At 48.8% G+C, this 19,997-nt stretch overlaps 1 protein-coding gene across 3 annotated transcripts in view; it reads right to left on the bottom strand.

The window, feature by feature from the left end:
* AHNAK (AHNAK nucleoprotein) overlaps nucleotides 1–19,997 on the bottom strand; it is an 84,242-nt gene that overhangs the window by 53,072 nt on the left and 11,173 nt on the right. Inside the window, exons 5-6 of one of the 3 annotated variants that reach the window (XM_069471472.1) lie at nucleotides 18,824–19,240; nucleotides 265–18,058 (exon numbers count right to left, since the gene is read on the bottom strand). The exons of 1 other annotated variant lie outside the window; for it this stretch is intronic. In XM_069471472.1, coding sequence (XP_069327573.1) covers nucleotides 1,082–18,058; nucleotides 18,824–19,240 — 17,394 coding nt within the window. In that variant the 3' untranslated portion in view covers nucleotides 265–1,081. Of the gene's footprint in view, nucleotides 1–264; nucleotides 19,241–19,997 lie in introns of those variants that run through there. One more of the 3 variants, XM_069471471.1, reaches the window with a different exon arrangement.

Below are 19,997 nucleotides of genomic sequence, written 5' to 3' on the forward strand. Positions count from 1 at the left end.
AAGTTGGTGGGTGGGTCCTGGGGCCAAGCCTTCTCTCTGCCTTCCTCAGCAGTGGTACAGCCAGCCTCACCCTGACGACCAAGGAGCAAAGAATGCCACCTGTGTGGAGGTGACTGCCTAAAGTCACTGATGAAACAGCAACACCACGGGGTGGATCTGGCCTGAATGGTCAGGGCTGGGTGTGCAGCCCCCCGTGCCCAACCCCCGCCACCCCCCCACCCCCGGGCTTCAGCCCCGCAACACAGAACGCAAAGGCACGGGACGTCAGGGTTAAGAAACAGCTTTATTTGCCTTGTACAGCATCGATTTTCTTACATTCTCAATTAATTTGCCATTAAAGTGCTGGAAAATTTCTTAATCATGATAACATGTGTTAAAAGAAATCAGAGTATCAGGAGCACGGCGGTTGTGAATAAAACATTTCTCTTACAAAACACAGACTGGAGCCCCTCATGTTGAGCTGGTGGGTTGGACAATTTGCAAACAGATTTTAATTCCCTCTCCCCGTCAGCACCAAACCAGCTGGGACCGCCACCCCTGGGGGAAAAGCAATGCTAAAGAGCTCTAAAAACACCCCCACAGCCGGCTGCTGCCTCCTCTGGTTGTCTTTGGGGGTTTGCTGTTTGAATGGATCCAATCTTAGGAGAAACGGAGATGTGGCCCCCTCTGCTGCCTATTACCCCACCCCCCCTTACTAACAAAAGCCCCAAAAGTCATTACAATGAAAAAGTGGGTTTCCAATACCCCGAGACTAACAATGTTCAGGAAAAATGAGGATAATAAAAACACAAAAGCTTGCTTAGTAAACAGGAGCTCTCAGCGTTCAATGCAAAAAAAAAACCTGAAATCTTAAGGCAAATACTGCTGATTTTGCACGTGGGCTGGACGAACTTGGAATTCTTTACCTAGCTGTATAGTTCCAGGAGCCTAAAGGCGGTTGGTTTTTCAGCGCTTGCCAGCGGGAGAGGCAAAATTTTTGCATTATTGCTGAGGCTGTCGGCGTGTTTCTCTCTGGAGTTTATATACAAACACGCCGGGCTGATGTTTTGCTATATATATATGTACACACATACAGAGGCCTCTACTCTTTCTTTGTGGACACTGCCAGCTCCACCTCAGGAAGCTGGATGCCAACCTTAGTCCCACTGTCATTGCTAGAAGAAGAGGACAGTCGGGACTTCTTAGAGGCCAAGGACACTCCACTCCCCTGTAACTTGCCTGCCTCATCATCGCTCCCAGTCACCTCATAATGACCTTTGCTCTTCGACCCCAATCCACCAAAGGTACCGAATTTCAGCTTCCCATGTTTCCCTTTCACTTTCCCGCCTTCCAACGACACTTCCCCTCCTTCAAACTCCAAAGTCCCCGTGGGGGTGGAAGGTGCAGAGAACTCTCTCTCATCACTGAATGAATTTGAGCGGTGCCGTGGCTTCTTACTCTTAAATAAGGAGAATTTGCCTTTGGGTGAAGAGGCTTCGGCCTCTGCCTCCCCTTCCAGAGAGCCCAGGCTGGCCTTTGAACTTTTCAGGTCACCTTTGGACCCAGAAATGGATGCTTCCGGCGAGCCAGTGACACCACCTTTCCCTTTAGGTTTGGAAAAATTAAACTTGGGCATTTTGATTTTGGATTTTTTAAGTTTTACTTCAGACTCCTCCCACTCGCCGTCTCCGGCACCAGCCTGGACATTGGCCTCTGCTTTAGGGAAGTTGATATCCACCCCCACTTCTCTGCCAACCAGCTCGCGGCCAGAGAAGGTAAACTTGGGGATCTTCATCTTGGGGAATGTTACTTTTCCAGATCCACTTTCCAGGTGACCTTGAGGCCCAGACACACTCAGCCCCGGAGCCTGAAGTCCAATCTGACCTCCTTTCACACCTCCTTCTACCTTTGGTCCTGAGAAATGAAGGCCTCCAGCAAACCTAGATGTGTCCAAGTTGAGAGCAGAGGAAACCTGGGGTCCCTTCCAGTCACCCCCGGAACCTTTGACACCCATATGCCCTGCATCCAAGCTGATATCTGGGGCACTGACACCTCCTGAAACATCCACACCTCCTTTGATTTTCGGGCCCTTCAAGCTGATGCCAAGATCTGACTCAGGAGCTGCCATGCTGAAGGAAGGCCCTTTCACACCGATGTCAGGAGCAGCCCCGTGGAAACCTACGCCTGAACCTTCCAGATCGCCTTTGATTTCAGGACCAGAAATTTGCCCAGTTGGGAGTTTCACGTTCACACCCGGCAGGGTCACATCACATCCAGAGGACTTAATTCCAGGCATTTGGAAGTTTCCTTCTAGGCCCTGAACACTCACGCCTGGAAGACCCCCTCCGACAGTGGGGCCTTTCATCTCACCAGTGGCCCCAAGGCTCCCCTTCACTTTTGGTCCTTCCAAGTTTAAGTCCATGTCCGGTGCTGAAATCTGAGGCCCTTTCAGGTTCACATCCATGCCTGGCCCCTTTAGTTCTCCAGCAACTTGTGGCCCCTTGACATTAATGTCCAAGTCGGACCCTGGAGTAGAGATGCCAAACTGGGGCAGCTTCATTTTAGGAAGTTTAATACCGCCTTCAGATGCCTCCAAGCTTAGATCAGGAGCTCCTACAGATACTTTAGGGCATTTGATGTCACCAGAGACAGCCAGGTCTCCCTGCAGGCTTGGTCCCCTCAGTGTCACGTCTGGTGCCCCAACGTTAAGTTTTGTCGTGGCATCAATCCCCGGCACTTTCACACCGTCTCCTCCTATCTGCACCTTTCCACCCACACCTCTAAGGTCGAGCCCTGGAGCATGCACCTTCATGCTGGGAACAGATGCATCCACGTTTCCCTTCACACTTGGTCCTTTCAAGTTCAGGTCAAGGTCAGGCCCAGAGACTTTTGGCATAGAGAGGTTCACTGAAGGCAAGTCTACTCCTGGCCCCTTTAGAGACACATCAGGCCCTTCAAGTTTGACATCCGGTGCACTCAAGCTTCCTTCAAGAGAGGGAAGCTGGGCGTGGACCTCAGCACCGCCACCTTCCATTTTCACACCAGGGACACCAATCTTGGGCATCGAAAACTTGGGGAACTTGATTTTTGCTTCTGGACCTTGCAGATCTATGTCTGGTCCTTCCAGTCCCACACTGGGGACATCACCCTTTATCTTTGGTCCTTTCAAGTTCACATTCATATCAGGGATGGAGACTTGAGGGGCAGAAATGCCAAAAGATGGTGCTTTGACTTTAGCATCAGGGCCTTGGACATTGATGTCAGGTGCATCCAAGTTTGCCTGCACCCTGGGGCCTTTCAAATCACCCTCTATTTTTGGCCCTGAGACATCCACACCTGGCATCTTGAACTTGGGAGCCTTTACCTTGATGTCAGGACCTTCAACATTAATCCCTGGCGAAGAAATATCCAGATCAGGTACCTGGATTTCACCCTCCATTCTGGGGCTAGGGAGGGGGGCCTCAGCTTTAAATTTAGGTGATTTAATGTCAAACTCTACATCTGGGAAGTACATTTTTCCAAACATAGGTTTCTTGGTTTTGGGAGATTTCACATCGACTTTGAGTGCAGCATCCGGCCCCGAGACGTTGACATCCACATCAGGAGCCTTGAGACTGGCATCAATTTCACCCCCAGGAACATTCAAATCAAATCCCTGTTTTTTGGACTTAATTTTAGGACCACTCATATGAATTTTAGGCATTTTAAACTTACTTTTCTTGCCCTTGCCACCAACACTAATTTCAGGAGTCTCAAGGTTCAGCTCTGCCTCAGGAACAGTCACATCTAGTGAAGGGGACTTGATGTCAGCTTTGGGGCTTTTTGCCCCAAATCCAAACTTGGGTTTCTTAAATTTGGGAATTTTAACATCTGGCCCCTCAATATTAATATCTGGGCTTTCCATGTGTACATCTAAGCTTGGAGCTTCTAAATCCACTTTGGGCCCCTTGAGGTCCACTTCACCACCTTCTATCTTTGGACCAGAAACTCCAATTTTTGGTGCCTTGAGATGTAAATCAGTATCAGGAACAGATACTTTAGGAGCAGATATATCCAGTGATGGCATCTTCAAAGTTGGGCCACTGAGTTTGGCATCAGGGCCTTCAAAATCCAGACTTGGACCTTTCAGGTCTACCTCTGGGCCTTTCAAAGTACCTTCCATCTTAGGGACAGATACATCATAATCTCCTCTTACTTTGGGTCCTTTCAAATCCAAGTCGACATCGGGCATGGAGATCTTGGGAGCCTTGATATTTATCTCAGGCATCTTGAACTTGGGGCCTTTTAGTTTAGCATCTGGACCTTCGATATTAACATCTGGAACATCAATGTCCACCTTGGGCCCTGAGACATCAATGTCAGCCTTAGGCAGGTTCACATCCACTTCTGGACCCTCTCCTTTGAAGCCAGGCATGCTAAATTTAGGCATTTTCACCTTGGGCATTTTCAGGTGCCAGTCTGGCCCATGAACATCCACATCTGGGGCATTGATGTCCACATTGGGCCCTTTGATGTCAACTTTAGGGCCTTTGAGGTCACCTTCCACTTTGGGCAGAGAAACATCCATGTCTCCCTTCACTTTGGGACCTTTCAAGTTTAAGTCGATATCAGGCATGGAGATCTTGGGAGCTTTGATGTTCATCTCAGGCATCTTAAACTTGGGGCCCTTCAGTTTTGCATCTGGGCCTTCAATATTCACATCTGGAACATCAATGTCCATCTTAGGGCCCTTGATGTCAACTTCAGGGCCTTTGAGGTCACCTTCCACTTTGGGCAGGGAAACATCCACATCACCCTTCACTTTGGGGCCTTTCAGGTGTAAGTCGATGTCAGGCATGGAGATCTTGGGAGCTTTGATGTTCATCTCAGGCATCTTGAACTTGGGGCCCTTCAGTTTTGCATCTGGGCCTTCAATATTCACATCTGGAACATCAATGTCCACCTTTGGTCCTGAGACATCAATGTCGGCCTTGGGCAGGTTCACATCCACATCTGGGCCCTCTCCTTTGAAGCCAGGCATGCTGAACTTGGGCATTTTCACCTTGGGCATCTTCAGGTGCCAGTCTGGGCCATGCACATCAACATCTGGGACATCAATATCCACTTTAGGACCTCTGATATCAACATCGGGGCCCTTGAGGTCACCTTCCACTTTGGGCAAAGAAACATCCACATCACCCTTCACCTTTGGACCTTTCAGATTCAGATCAACTTCAGGCATGGAGATCTTGGGTGCCTTGAGGTGCAGGTCAGGCATTTTAAACTTGGGACCCTTCAGTTTTCCTTCTGGACCATGAATGTCAATGTCAGGAGTGTCTATGTCCAGCTTAGGGCCTTTAACATCCACTTTGGGGCCTTTCAGATCTCCTTCCAGTTTAGGAATGGAAACATCCACATCTCCTTTCATCTTAGGTCCTTTCAAGTTCAAATCAATGTCACTCATGGAGATTTGTGGGGTTTTGAAATGAACATCAGGCATCTTAAATTTGGGACCTTTGAGTTTCCCTTCAGGACCTTCAATGTCCACCTCTGGCCCTTTGAGATCACCTTCCACCTTAGGTAGTGAAAGGTCTGCATCACCCTTTACTTTGGGACCTTTCAGATGTAAATCGAAGTCAGGCATAGAGATCTTGGGGGCTTTGATATTCATCTCAGGCATCTTAAATTTGGGTCCCTTCAATTTTCCTTCTGGACCTTCAATATTGACATCAGGAGTATCAATGTCCACACCGGGGACCTTGATATCAACTTGAGGGCCCTTGAGATCACCTTCCACTTTGGGCAGAGAGACATCCACATCACCCTTCACTTTGGGGCCCTTTAAGTTAAAGTCAATGTCAGGCATAGAGATTTTGGGGGCTTTGATGTTCATCTCTGGCATCTTGAACTTGGGGCCCTTCAGTTTTGCATCTGGACCTTCAATATTGACATCTGGTGTATCAATATCCACTTTGGGGCCAGAAATGTCAATGTCAGCTTTAGGAAGGGTAACATCCACTTCTGGGCCCTCTCCTTTGAAGCCAGGCATGCTGAACTTGGGCATCTTCACCTTGGGCATCTTCAGGTGCCAGTCTGGGCCATGAACATCCACATCTGGGACATCAACGTCCACTTTGGGGCCTTTGAGGTCAACTTCAGGGCCTTTTAGGTCACCCTCCACTTTAGGAAGAGAAACATCCATGCCACCCTTTACTTTGGGACCTTTCAAGTTTAAGTCAATATCAGGCATGGAGATCTTGGGAGCTTTGATGTTCATCTCAGGCATCTTGAACTTCGGGCCCTTCAGTTTTGCATCTGGACCTTCAATATTTACATCTGGAACATCAATGTCCACCTTGGGTCCTGAGACATCAATGTCGGCCTTGGGCAGGTTCACATCCACATCTGGACCCTCTCCTTTGAAGCCAGGCATGCTGAACTTGGGCATTTTCACCTTGGGCATTTTCAGGTGCCAGTCTGGGCCATGAACATCCACATCTGGGGCATGGATGTCCAGGTTGGGCCCCTTGATGTCAACTTCAGGGCCTTTGAGGTCACCTTCCACTTTGGGCAGAGAAACATCCACGTCTCCCTTCACTTTTGGACCCTTCAAATTCAAATCAACTTCAGGCATGGAGATCTTGGGTGCCTTAAGGTGCAGGTCAGGCATTTTAAACTTGGGACCCTTCAGTTTTCCTTCTGGACCATGAATGTCAATGTCAGGAGTATCAATGTCCACTTTGGGTCCTGAGACATCAATGTCAGCCTTGGGCAGGTTCACATCCACTTCTGGGCCCTCTCCTTTGAAGCCAGGCATGCTGAACTTGGGCATTTTCACCTTGGGCATTTTCAGGTGCCAGTCTGGGCCATGAACATCCACATCTGGGGCATCAATGTCCACTTTGGGACCTTTAATGTCAACTTCAGGGGCCTTTAGATCACCTTCCACTGTAGGAAGAGAAACGTCCACATCTCCTTTCACCTTAGGACCTTTCAAGTGCAAATCAAAGTCAGGCATGGATATCTTGGGGGCTTTAATGTTCATCTCAGGCATCTTGAACTTGGGGCCCTTCAGTTTTGCATCCGGACCTTCAATATTCACATCTGGAACATCAATGTCCACCTTGGGCCCCGAGACATCAATGTCAGCCTTGGGCAGGTTCACATCAACTTCTGGACCCTCACCTTTAAAGCCAGGCATGCTGAACTTGGGCATTTTGATCTTAGGCATCTTCAGGTGCCAGTCTGGTCCATGAACATCCACATCTGGGGCATCGATATCCACTTTGGGGCCTTTAATATCCACTTCAGGAACTTTCACATCCCCTTCTACTTTTGGCAGAGATACATCCACATCACCCTTCACTTTGGGGCCTTTCAAGTTAAGATCAATATCTGGCATGGAGATCTTGGGGGCTTTGATGTTCATCTCAGGCATCTTGAACTTAGGCCCTTTCAACTTTCCCTCTGGTCCTTCGATGTTAACATCAGGGCCTTCAATGTCCACCTTGGGTCCTGAGACATCAATGTCAGCCTTGGGCAGGTTCACATCCACTTCTGGACCCTCTCCTTTGAAGCCGGGCATGCTGAACTTGGGCATTTTCACCTTAGGCATCTTAAGGTGCCAGTCTGGCCCATGAACATCGACATCTGGGGCACTGATGTCCACTTTGGGGCCTTTGATATCCACCTCTGGGCCTTTTAGATCACCTTCAATCTTGGGAAGGGAAACATCCACATCACCCTTCATCTTGGGGCCCTTCAGATTTAAATCAATATCAGGCATTGATATTTTGGGAGCTTTTAAGTGCATCTCTGGCATCTTAAATTTGGGCCCCTTCAATTTGCCCTCTGGGCCTTCAATGTTAATATCAGGAGTATCAATATCCACTTTGCGGCCCTTGATGTCCACTTCAGGGCCCTTTAGATCACCTTCCACTTTTGGCAAGGACACATCCATATCACCCTTCATTTTGGGTCCCTTCAGGTTCAGATCAAAGTCAGGCATGGAAATCTTGGGAGCTTTGATGTTCATCTCAGGCATCTTGAACTTAGGCCCTTTCAACTTTCCCTCTGGTCCTTCGATGTTAACATCAGGGCCTTCAATGTCCACCTTGGGTCCTGAGACATCAATGTCAGCCTTGTGTAGGTTCACATCCACTTCCGGACCCTCTCCTTTGAAGCCGGGCATGCTGAACTTGGGCATTTTCACCTTAGGCATCTTAAGGTGCCAGTCTGGGCCATGAACATCGACATCTGGGGCGCTGATGTCCACTTTGGGGCCTTTGATATCCACCTCTGGGCCTTTTAAATCACCTTCAATCTTGGGAAGGGAAATGTCCACATCACCCTTCACCTTGGGGCCCTTCAGGTTTAAGTCAATGTCAGGTGCAGAGATCTTAGGGGCTTTGACATTTATGTCAGGCATCTTGAATTTGGGACCTTTTAACTCTCCCTCTGGACCTTCCACATTGATTCCTGGGCCCTCAATGTTCATGCTTGGACCCTCTATGTTCACGTCTCCTTTGGGTAGATCCACAGCAACATCTGGCCCTTCTGCTTTTAAGCCAGGCACACTGAACTTGGGCATTTTCATCTTGGGCATTTTGAGATTCCAGTCCGGACCATGAACATCCACATCAGGTGCGTTGAGATGGACTTCTGGTGCCTTAATATCTACTTTAGGACCTTTCAATTCACCTTCTAAATTGGGACCTGCAACATCTAAGTCACCTTTGACTTTAGGACCTTTTAAATTTAGCTCCACATCAGGCATAGAAACTTTGGGAGAAGAAATACTCAGGAAAGGCATTTTAAACTTGGATCCTTTCACTTTTCCTTGGACCTCAACATCAGGTGCATTAATATCAACTTTTGGACCTGTTACATCAAAATCTGGCTTTTTAACTTTGACATCAACCTCAGGTGTCTGAACCTTGGAGCCTGAAAAATTAAATTTGGGAAGCTTAAAACGAGATTTCTTTGACTTGCTTTCAACATTGAGCTTAGGACCAGAAATGTCTACTTCTGGGCCCTTCACATCCATATTAAGAGCTTTAATGTCACCTTCCAGTTTGGGTCCAGAAATATCAACATCTCCCTTCAGCTTTGAACCTTTCAAATTCAAGTCAATTTCTGGCATGGAGATCTTGGGCATGTTTACATGCATGTCAGGCATCTTCAGTTTGGGACCTTTTAATTTGGCATCTGGGCCATGAATGTCAATATCTGGAGCATCTACATCTACCTTCGGGCCCTTTATGTCAACAGTGGGCCCTTTCAAATCACCTTCTACATTAGGAAGTGAAACATCCACCTCTCCTTTCATTTTAGGGCCCTTAAGATTAAGGTCCAAATCTGGCATTGATATTTTAGGAGCCTTGATATTCATCTCAGGCATCTTGAACTTGGGGCCCTTCAGTTTTGCATCCGGACCTTCGATATTCACATCTGGAACATCAATGTCCACCTTGGGCCCCGAGACATCAATGTCAGCCTTGGGCAGGTTCACATCAACTTCTGGGCCCTCACCTTTGAAGCCAGGCATGCTGAACTTGGGCATTTTGATCTTAGGCATCTTCAGGTGCCAGTCAGGTCCATGAACATCCACATCTGGGGCATCAATATCCACTTTGGGGCCTTTAATATCCACTTCAGGAACTTTCACATCTCCTTCTACTTTTGGCAGAGATACATCCACATCACCCTTCACTTTGGGGCCTTTCAAGTTAAGATCAATATCTGGCATGGAGATCTTGGGGGCTTTGATGTTCATCTCAGGCATCTTGAACTTAGGCCCTTTCAACTTTCCCTCTGGTCCTTCGATGTTAACATCAGGGCCTTCAATGTCCACTTTGGGTCCTGAGACATCAATGTCAGCCTTGGGCAGGTTCACATCCACTTCTGGACCCTCTCCTTTGAAGCCGGGCATGCTGAACTTGGGCATTTTCACCTTAGGCATCTTAAGGTGCCAGTCTGGCCCATGAACATCGACATCTGGGGCACTGACATCCACTTTGGGGCCCTTAATGTCAACTTCAGGGCCTTTAAGGTCACCTTCCACTGTAGGCAGAGAAACATCCACATCACCCTTCACCTTGGGACCTTTCAGATGCAAATCAAAGTCAGGCATGGAGATCTTGGGGGCTTTGATATTCATCTCAGGCATCTTGAACTTAGGCCCTTTCAACTTTCCTTCTGGTCCTTCAATGTTAACATCAGGGCCTTCAATGTCCACCTTGGGTCCTGAGACATCAATGTCAGCCTTGGGCATGCTCATGTCCAGTTCAGGGCCCTCGCCTTTGAAGCCGGGCATGCCAAACTTGGGCATTTTCATCTTGGGCATCTTCAGGTGCCAATCTGGGCCTTGAACATCTACATCAGGAACATCAATGTCCACTTTGGGCCCCTTGAGGTCAACTTCAGGGCCTTTCAGATCTCCCTCTACCTTGTGACCTGTAATATCCACATCTCCTTTTATTTTTGGACCTGTTAGATTAAGGTCAATATCTGGCATTGATATCTTTGGAGTCTTAAAGTGCATTTCAGGCATCTTAAACTTTGGGCTTTTCCACTTTCCTTCAGGTCCTTCAATATTCACATCAGGACATTCAACATCCACTTTGGGTCCTGAGACATCAATGTCAGCCTTGGGCAGGCTCACATCGACATCTGGGCCCTCACCTTTGAAGCCAGGCATGCTGAACTTGGGCATTTTTATCTTGGGCATCTTCAGGTGCCAGTCCGGGCCTTGAACATCAACATCTGGGGCATTTATGTCCACTTTGGGGACCTTAATGTCCACTTCAGGGCCCTTGAGGTCACCTTCCACTTTAGGCAGAGAAACATCCACATCGCCCTTTACTTTAGGACCTTTCAAGTGTAAATCGAACTCTGGCATGGAGACCTTGGGGGCTTTGATGTTCATCTCAGGCATCTTGAACTTAGGCCCTTTCAACTTTCCCTCTGGTCCTTCAATATTAACATCAGGGCCTTCAACATCCACTTTGGGTCCTGAGACATCAATGTCAGCCTTGGGCAGGTTCACATCAACTTCTGGACCCTCACCTTTGAAGCCAGGCATGCTGAACTTGGGCATTTTCATCTTGGGCATCTTCAAGTGCCAATCTGGGCCTTGCACATCAATGTCTGGGGCATTGATGTCCACTTTGGGGCCTCTGATGTCAACTTCAGGGCCCTTAAGGTCACCCTCCACTTTGGGTAGAGAAACATCCACATCACCCTTCACCTTGGGACCTTTCAGATGCAAATCAAAGTCAGGCATGGAGATCTTGGGGGCTTTGATATTCATCTCAGGCATCTTGAACTTAGGCCCTTTCAGCTTTCCTTCTGGTCCTTCAATGTTAACATCAGGGCCTTGAATGTCCACCTTGGGTCCTGAGACATCAAGGTCAGCCTTGGGCAGGTTCACATCCACTTCTGGACCTTCTCCTTTGAAGCCAGGCATGCTGAACTTGGGCATTTTCATCTTGGGCATCTTCAGGTGCCAGTCTGGGCCGTGAACATCGGGAACATCAACATCTATTTTGGGGCCCTTGATGTTCACGTCTGGTACTTTAATTTTACCTTCTGCCTCAGGTACAGACACATCCACATCCCCCTTCATTTTTGGTCCTTTCAGATTTAGGTCAATATCAGGCATAGAAATATTGGGGGCTTTGAAGTGCATATCAGGCATCTTGAACTTGGGCCCTTTCAATTTGCCCTCTGGGCCTTCTATGTCAATGTCTGGCCCACTCATGTCCACATGTGGCCCTTTGAGGTCACCTTGCAATTTGGGGACATCTACATCCACTTCTCCCTTTGCCTTGGGACTCTTTAAGTGTAGATCGATGTCTGGCATGGAGATTTTGGGAGCTTTAAAGTGCATGTCTGGCATCTTGAACTTGGGACTTTTCCATTTGCCATCTGGGCCTTCCACAGCTACTTCTGGCATGTCAACATCCAATTTGGGGCCCTTGACATCCAGTTCTGGACCCTTTAAATCTCCCTCCAGCTTTGGGGCAGAAACATCAACATCACCTTTAATTTTAGGGCCCTTTAAGTTAAAATCAACATCAGGCATGGAGATCTTAGGGGCCTTGAAGTGCATCTCAGGCATTTTAAACTTGGGACCCTTCACCTTCCCCTCTGGACCCTCAAGGCTCACATCTGGGGCTTCAATGTCCACCTTGGGTCCCGAGACATCAATGTCAGCCTTGGGCAGGCTCACATCCACATCTGGGCCCTCACCTTTGAAACCAGGCATGCTGAACTTGGGCATTTTCATCTTGGGCATCTTCAGGTGCCAGTCTGGGCCATGAACATCAACATCTGGGACATCAATGTCTACTTTGGGTCCTTTGATGTCAACATCTGGCATTTTCATTTCACCTTCTACCTTGGGCACAGACACATCCATATCCCCTTTGACTTTCGGGCCTTTCAAGTGTAAGTCCACATCAGGCATGGAGATCTTAGGGGCCTTGAAGTGCATGTCTGGCATCTTAAACTTGGGGCCTTTCAACTTTCCTTCTGGACACTCCAGATCAACATCAGGCACCTCCACATCCATGCTTGGGCCTTTCAAATCTCCTTCCAATTTTGGCACAGACACATCCATATCCCCTTTGACTTTGGGGCCTTTCAAGTGTAAGTCCACATCAGGCATGGAGATCTTGGGGCCCTTGAAGTGCATGTCTGGCATCTTAAACTTGGGGCCTTTCAACTTTCCTTCTGGACACTCCAAATCAACATCAGGCACCTCCACATCCACGCTGGGGCCTTTCAAATCTCCTTCCAATTTTGGCACGGACACATCCACATCCCCTTTGACTTTGGGGCCTTTTAGATTTAAGTCCACATCAGGCATGGAGATCTTGGGGCCCTTGAAGTGCATTTCAGGCATCTTAAACTTGGGACCCTTCAATTTCCCCTCTGGACCCTCAAGGCTCACATCTGGGGCTTCAATGTCCACCTTGGGTCCCGAGACATCAATGTCAGCCTTGGGCAGTTTCACATCCACATCTGGGCCCTCTGCTTTAAAACTGGGCATGCTGAACTTGGGCATTTTCATCTTGGGCATCTTCAGGTGCCAGTCTGGGCCATGAACATCAACATCTGGAGCATCAATGTCCACCTTTGGCCCTTTGATGTCAACATCTGGCATTTTCATTTCACCTTCTGCCTTGGGCACAGACACATCCATATCCCCTTTGACTTTGGGGCCTTTCAAGTGTAAGTCCACATCAGGCATGGAGATCTTAGGGGCCTTGAAGTGCATGTCTGGCATCTTAAACTTGGGGCCTTTCAACTTTGCATCAGGACACTCCAGATCAACATCAGGCACCTCCACATCCATGCTGGGGCCTTTCAAATCTCCTTCCAATTTTGGCACGGACACATCCATATCCCCTTTGACTTTGGGGCCTTTCAAGTGTAAGTCCACATCAGGCATGGAGATCTTGGGGCCCTTGAAGTGCATGTCTGGCATCTTAAACTTGGGGCCTTTCAACTTTGCATCAGGACACTCCAGATCAACATCAGGCACCTCCACATCCACACTGGGGCCTTTCAAATCTCCTTCCAATTTTGGCACGGACACATCCATATCCCCTTTGACTTTGGGGCCTTTTAAATGTAAGTCCACATCAGGCATGGAGATCTTGGGGGCCTTGAAGTGCATGTCTGGCATCTTAAACTTGGGGCCTTTCAACTTTGCATCAGGACACTCCAGATCAACATCAGGTACCTCCACATCTACACGAGGACCTTTGATATCAACTTGCGGGCTGCTGAGATTACCTTGCAGTTCTGGTACAGAAGCATCAATCTCTCCTTTCACTTTGGGTCCCTTCAAATTCAAGTCTACATCTGGCATAGATATCTTGGGAGCTTTGATATTCAATTTGGGCATCTTAAATTTGGAGCCTTTCAATTTTCCTTCTGGCCCCTCAATATCCAAATCAGGAGCATCAATGTCCACACTGGGTCCAGACACATCAATGTCAGCCTTGGGCAGGCTCACATCCACATCTGGGCCCTCACCTTTGAAACTGGGCATGCTGAACTTGGGCATTTTCATCTTGGGCATCTTCAGGTGCCAGTCTGGGCCATGAACATCAACATCTGGGACATCAGTGTCTACTTTAGGTCCTTTGAAGTCAACATCTGGCACTTTCATTTCGCCTTCTACCTTGGGCACAGACACATCCATATCTCCTTTGACTTTGGGGCCTTTCAAGTGTAAGTCCACATCAGGCATGGAGATCTTGGGGCCCGTGAAGTGCATGTCTGGCATCTTAAACTTGGGGCCTTTCAACTTTCCTTCTGGACATTCAATATCAATATCACCAACATTAACATCCATCTTAGGGGCTTTCACATCAATTTCAGGACCTTTCAAGTCTCCTTCTACTTTGGGAAGGGAAACATCTACATCAGTTTTCAGTTTAGGGGCTTTCAGATTAAGTCCAACATCAGGCATAGAGATTTTGTGTGTCTGTATACTCATGCTTGGCATCTTGAACTTAGGGCCTTTTAGTTTTCCCTCTGGAGCTTCAAGATTCACATCTGCAGCACCAATGTCTACCTTGGGTCCTGAGACATCAATGTCAGCCTTGGGCAGGTTCACATCAACTTCTGGGCCCTCACTTTTGAAGCCAGGCATGCTGAACTTGGGCATTTTCACCTTGGGCATCTTCAGGTGCCAGTCTGGACCATGAACTTCCACATCTGGTGCATTAATGTCAACTTTTGGGCCTCTGATATCAACATCAGGAGCTTTTATCTCTCCCTCTAGTTTTGGAGCTGTAACATCAATATCTCCTTTCATTTTAGGACCTTTCAAATGCAAACCAACATCTGGCATAGATATTTTCTGAGGCTTTATATTCATTTCTGGCATCTTAAATTTGGGACCTTTTAGTTTCGCATCTGGACCTTCAATATTCACATCTGGAACTTCAACATCCACCTTGGGTCCTGAGACATCAATGTTGGCCTTGGGTAGGTTTACATCCACTTCTGGGCCCTCTCCTTTGAAACTGGGCATGCTGAACTTGGGCATTTTCATTTTGGGCATCTTCAGGTGCCAGTCTGGGCCATGAACATCAACATCTGGAGCAGTAATGTCAGCTTTGGGCCCTTTAATGTCAACATCTGGCACTTTCATTTCACCTTCTACCTCAGGCAAAGACACATCCACATCTCCCTTTAGTTTGGGCCCTTTAAGATTCAGGTCCACATCAGGCATGGAGATCTTAGGGGCTTTGAAGTGCATCTCAGGCATTTTAAACTTGGGACCCTTCAGCTTCCCCTCTGGACCCTCAAGGCTCACATCAGGGACTTGAATGTCCACCTTGGGTCCCGAGACATCAATGTCAGCCTTGGGCAAGTTCACATCCACTTCTGGACCTTCTGCTTTGAAACCGGGCATGCTGAACTTGGGCATTTTCATCTTGGGCATCTTCAGGTTCCAGTCAGGGCCATGAACATCAACATCTGGAGCATCAATGTCCACTTTGGGGCCTTTGATGTCAACATCTGGCACTTTCATTTCACCTTCTATCTGGGGCACAGCCACATCCATATCCCCTTTGACTTTTGGGCCTTTCAAGTGTAAGTCCACATCAGGCATGGAGATCTTAGGGGTCTTGAAGTGCATCTCAGGCATCTTAAACTTGGGACCCTTCAGCTTCCCCTCTGGACCCTCAAGGCTCACATCAGGGACTTCAATGTCCACCTTGGGTCCTGAGACATCAATGTCAGCCTTGGGCAAGTTCACATCCACTTCTGGACCTTCTGCTTTGAAGCCAGGCATGCTGAACTTGGGCATTTTCATCTTTGGCATTTTCAAGTTCCAGTCTGGGCCATGAACATCAACATCTGGGACATCAATGTCCACTTTGGGTCCTTTGATGTCAACATCTGGCACTTTCATTTCGCCTTCTACCTTGGGCACAGACACATCCATATCCCTTTTGACTTTGGGGCCTTTCAAGTGTAAGTCCACATCAGGCATGGAGATCTTGGGGGCTTTGAAGTGCATTTCAGGCATCTTAAACTTGGGACCCTTCAGCTTCCCTTCTGGACCTTCAAAGCTCACATCTGGGGCTTCAATGTCAACCTTGGGTACTGAGACATCAATGTCAGCTTTAGGCAGGTTCACATCCACATCTGGACCCTCGCCTTTGAGGCTAGGCATGCTGAACTTGGGCATTTTCATCTTTGGCATTTTCAGGCTCCAGTCTGGGCCTTGAACGTCCACATCTGGTGCTTTAATGTCTACCTTGGGATCTTTGATGTCTACATCTGGAACATTCATTTCACCTTCTATTTTTGGTGCAGATATATCTAGATTTTCTTTCATTTTGGGTCCTTTAAGATCCAGGTCAACATCTGGCATAGACATCTTAGGTGCTTTGAAGTGCATCTCAGGCATCTTAAATTTAGGCCCTTTCAACTTTCCTTCTGGTCCTTCAAGGCTCAGATCTGGAGCACTAATATCTACCTTTGGTGCAGAAATGTCCACGTTAGCCTTGGGTAGGTTCACATCCAATTCTGTGCCTTCTCCTTTGAGGCTGGGCATGCTAAATTTAGGCATTTTAATCTTTGGCATCTTCAGGTTCCAATCAGGACCGTGCATTTCAACATCTGGGGCACTGACATCTACTTTTGGGCCTTTCAGGTCCCCTTCCAGCTTTGGTACTGTTACATCATACTCTCCCTTCACCTTGGGCCCTTTCATATGTAAATCCATATCAGGCATGGAGATCTTGGGGGCCTTGATGTTCATCTCTGGCACCTTAAACTTGGGACCCTTCAGCTTTCCTTCAGGTCCTTCGATATTCACATCTGGAACTTCAACATCCATTTTGGGTCCTGAGACATCAATGTCAGCCTTAGGCAGGTTCACATCCACTTCTGGACCCTCTGCTTTCAAACCAGGCATGCCGAACTTGGGCATTTTCATCTTTGGCATCTTCAGGTGCCAGTCTGGTCCTTGAACATCCACATCTGGGGCATCAATGTCCACTTTGGCACTTTTAAGTTCAACATCAGGAACTTTAATCTCACCTTCAGCCTTTGGCATTGTAACATCGTATTCTCCCTTTACACTAGGGCCTTTCAAATGTAAGTCCACATCAGGCATGGAGATCTTTGGGGCTTTGATATTCATCTCAGGCATCTTAAACTTGGGCCCTTTCAGTTTCCCTTCTGGTCCCTCAATGCTAACCTCTGGAGCACTAACATCCACCTTGGGCCCGGAAATGTCCACATCAGCCTTGGGCAGATTCACATCCACTCCTGGGCCCTCTGGTTTGAAGCCTGGCACACTGAATTTGGGCATTTTCATCTTGGGCATCTTCAGGTGCCAGTCTGGGCCATGAACATCCACATCTGGGGCATCAATGCCCACTTTGGGGCCTTTCAAGTCTCCTTCAAGCTTTGGTACTGTTACATCATACTCTCCCTTCACCTTTGGGCCTTCAACACCCAAATCTACATCAGGCATGGAGACTTTTGGTGTCTTGACACTCACATCAGGCAGCTTAACATCAGAGCCTTTAAGTTTGACCCCCAGACCCTCCATGTTGACATTTGGGGCTTCCACATTGACCTTGGGCCCTGAAATATTGACATCTCCTTTGGGTAGAGTCACATCTACATCTGGGCCTTCGCCTTTGACTCCTGGAGTGCCGAACTTGGGCATTTTCATCTTGGGCATTTTCAGGTTCCATTCTGGGCCATGAACGTCCACATCTGGTGCACTGACATCCACTTGGGGGCCTTTGACATCAACTTCTGGGACTTTGACTTTCCCTTCTACTTTTGGGAGTGTGACATCTATGCCCCCTTTCACTTTAGGTGCTGCAGCACTTAAGTCTACATCTGCCATAGAGATCCTACAGGTTCCTGTTTTTCCAGAAGGACTGCCAAGCTTGGGGCCTGTCAAGGTCCCCTCTAGGTTCGGTGTCTCTATGTCCACTCTGGTGCCTTTGACTGCCACTTGAGGCCCTTTGACATCACCTTGCACCCCAGGAGCAGAAACTTTAACATCTCCTTTCAGTTTAGAAGACCCGAGGCTCAGATCCACATCCTGCATAGAGATTTTAGGTTTCTGAATTATCATTTCAGGAGTCTTGACTTTAGCACCTTTCATCTTCCCTTCCAGCCCACCAGTAGCAATCTCGGGCAGACTGACATCCCCAGAGACTCCAGGAAGAGTCAATTCACCTGTGGGCAGTGTCACTTCAATGCCAGCTCCCTTTCCCTTTGAACCTGATACAGAGAATTTGGGGACTTCCATCTTGGGCACATTCAGTTTGCCCCCAGGCCCATGAACATCAACATCAGGGACACAAACTGCCACACTGGGGCCGGTGATGCTGCCCCCGATTTTGGGAGCAGAGGTGTGCACCCCAATGCTCCCCTGTGGCTTGGCACCTTTCAAGCCTAGGTTACCCTCAAGTGATGGCCCAGTGATCTGGGGGCCCTTCAGCTTCCCCTCAAGCCTGTCTACATTGGCAGAGGGGGCACTGACTTCCAGCTGAGGGGCCTGGGCGCTCCCACTGATGGTCAAGCCTGGCCTGCTGCCCTGGTGCCCCACAGAGAATTCAGGTGCAGAAACACTCAGCCTGGCCGCTGGTGCCTGGCCCTCGGGCCCTGTCGAGATACCAAATTTTGGTGCCTTCATGGTGGGAATTTTAATTTTCCCATTATCACCACTCTCTAGGGATGGGCCCTGAACCTCCACTGCCCCACCCCCAAGAGAAGATGAAATGTCTGATGCTGGAACTTGGACCCCTCCTCTGCCACCCAAGTCTATGCCCTTTGTGCTGACAGTGACGCCTGAGCTTCCCACCTTTATCCCAGGCATGGTGACTTGGAGCTTCGAGTGGCCAGCACCTTGGAACTCTGGTCCCGAGGCAGAAATGGGCCCTGCTTGGATCTCCACCGCAGAGCCCGTGGCTGGAGAGGCTGCCTCTGAGCCTGAGGGCAGTCTGATCACTGTCTTCCCTGACTGGGTCTCCACATCCACACTGGAGACTTCAGTCAGTTCATGCCTTGGGATCTTGATCTTGAATTCAGGGCTGCTGATGTCGATGTCCTTGGCTCCTTCTCGGCCGGTCACATCCACAGTGTAGGCCGTGACCCTTCTGGTCACTGTGATGGTGCGGCTCTGGGTCTCCCCAAGGTCCCCTTCCACTCCATCCTCCGACCTCAGCCGAGGCTTGATCTTCGTGGTGTAGATGCGCTGGTACTCCTCATCATCCCCGCTCTGCAGAAAGACACGCCGGCAGAGGTTGCAGCAGGGTCTGCCTGAGTCACCAGACGCCCGGCCACAGCCCAGACGACAACATGGGTGCCTGTTTCCCAGAGAAGCTGGGACCAGAACCTAGGTCCACGGAGCCTCCTGGGGCAGAGCACGAGAGACTGAAGAAAGGGCTGACAGCCACATCACAGGAGGAAAACAGGAATTATCTGGGGGTCAGTCAGGTAAACAAAACCCATGGGGAACGGGGAGGTATACTCCTGGACTGTGCGGTCTGGGAGAAGGACTTCCAGTTAGAGGTTCACATCGGCCTGGTGCAGGGACCACCCAGGAGACCAGGCCCTTCAGCTCCCAACTCTCAACCACTGGCTTGTTTAACCAGGAGGAGGTCCTCCCAGGGCCCTGCACACTAGAAAGCACTTGTTGAGCCTAAAAGAACAATGTCCCCATAGGCACTTTGCTGCCCAGCCTCTGATTCACAGAATGATTTTGGGCCTCTGTAAGGAGAAAAATGATGTCTGTGAGGCAGAGTTGGGCACCTGTGAGGTGATTTCAAAGATTCTTGCAAAGCACCCGGGCTTGTCCCTGGCCTCTAGGACCAGGCTGCACCAGTCGGTTCCCCCGCTGTGGCCCAGGGGCACTCTGAAGAGACTGACGTAGGACAGCACCAGCCACATGCCACACGTGAGCAGGAAGAAAGAGGCTGGCCAAGGGCTGGAGAGAGTGCAGACAGGGGGAGGGAGGAGAAGGATTTGTAAGAGGC

This window comes from Eulemur rufifrons, chromosome 6 (assembly GCF_041146395.1).
Source record: "Eulemur rufifrons isolate Redbay chromosome 6, OSU_ERuf_1, whole genome shotgun sequence".
NCBI lineage: Eukaryota > Metazoa > Chordata > Mammalia > Primates > Lemuridae > Eulemur > Eulemur rufifrons.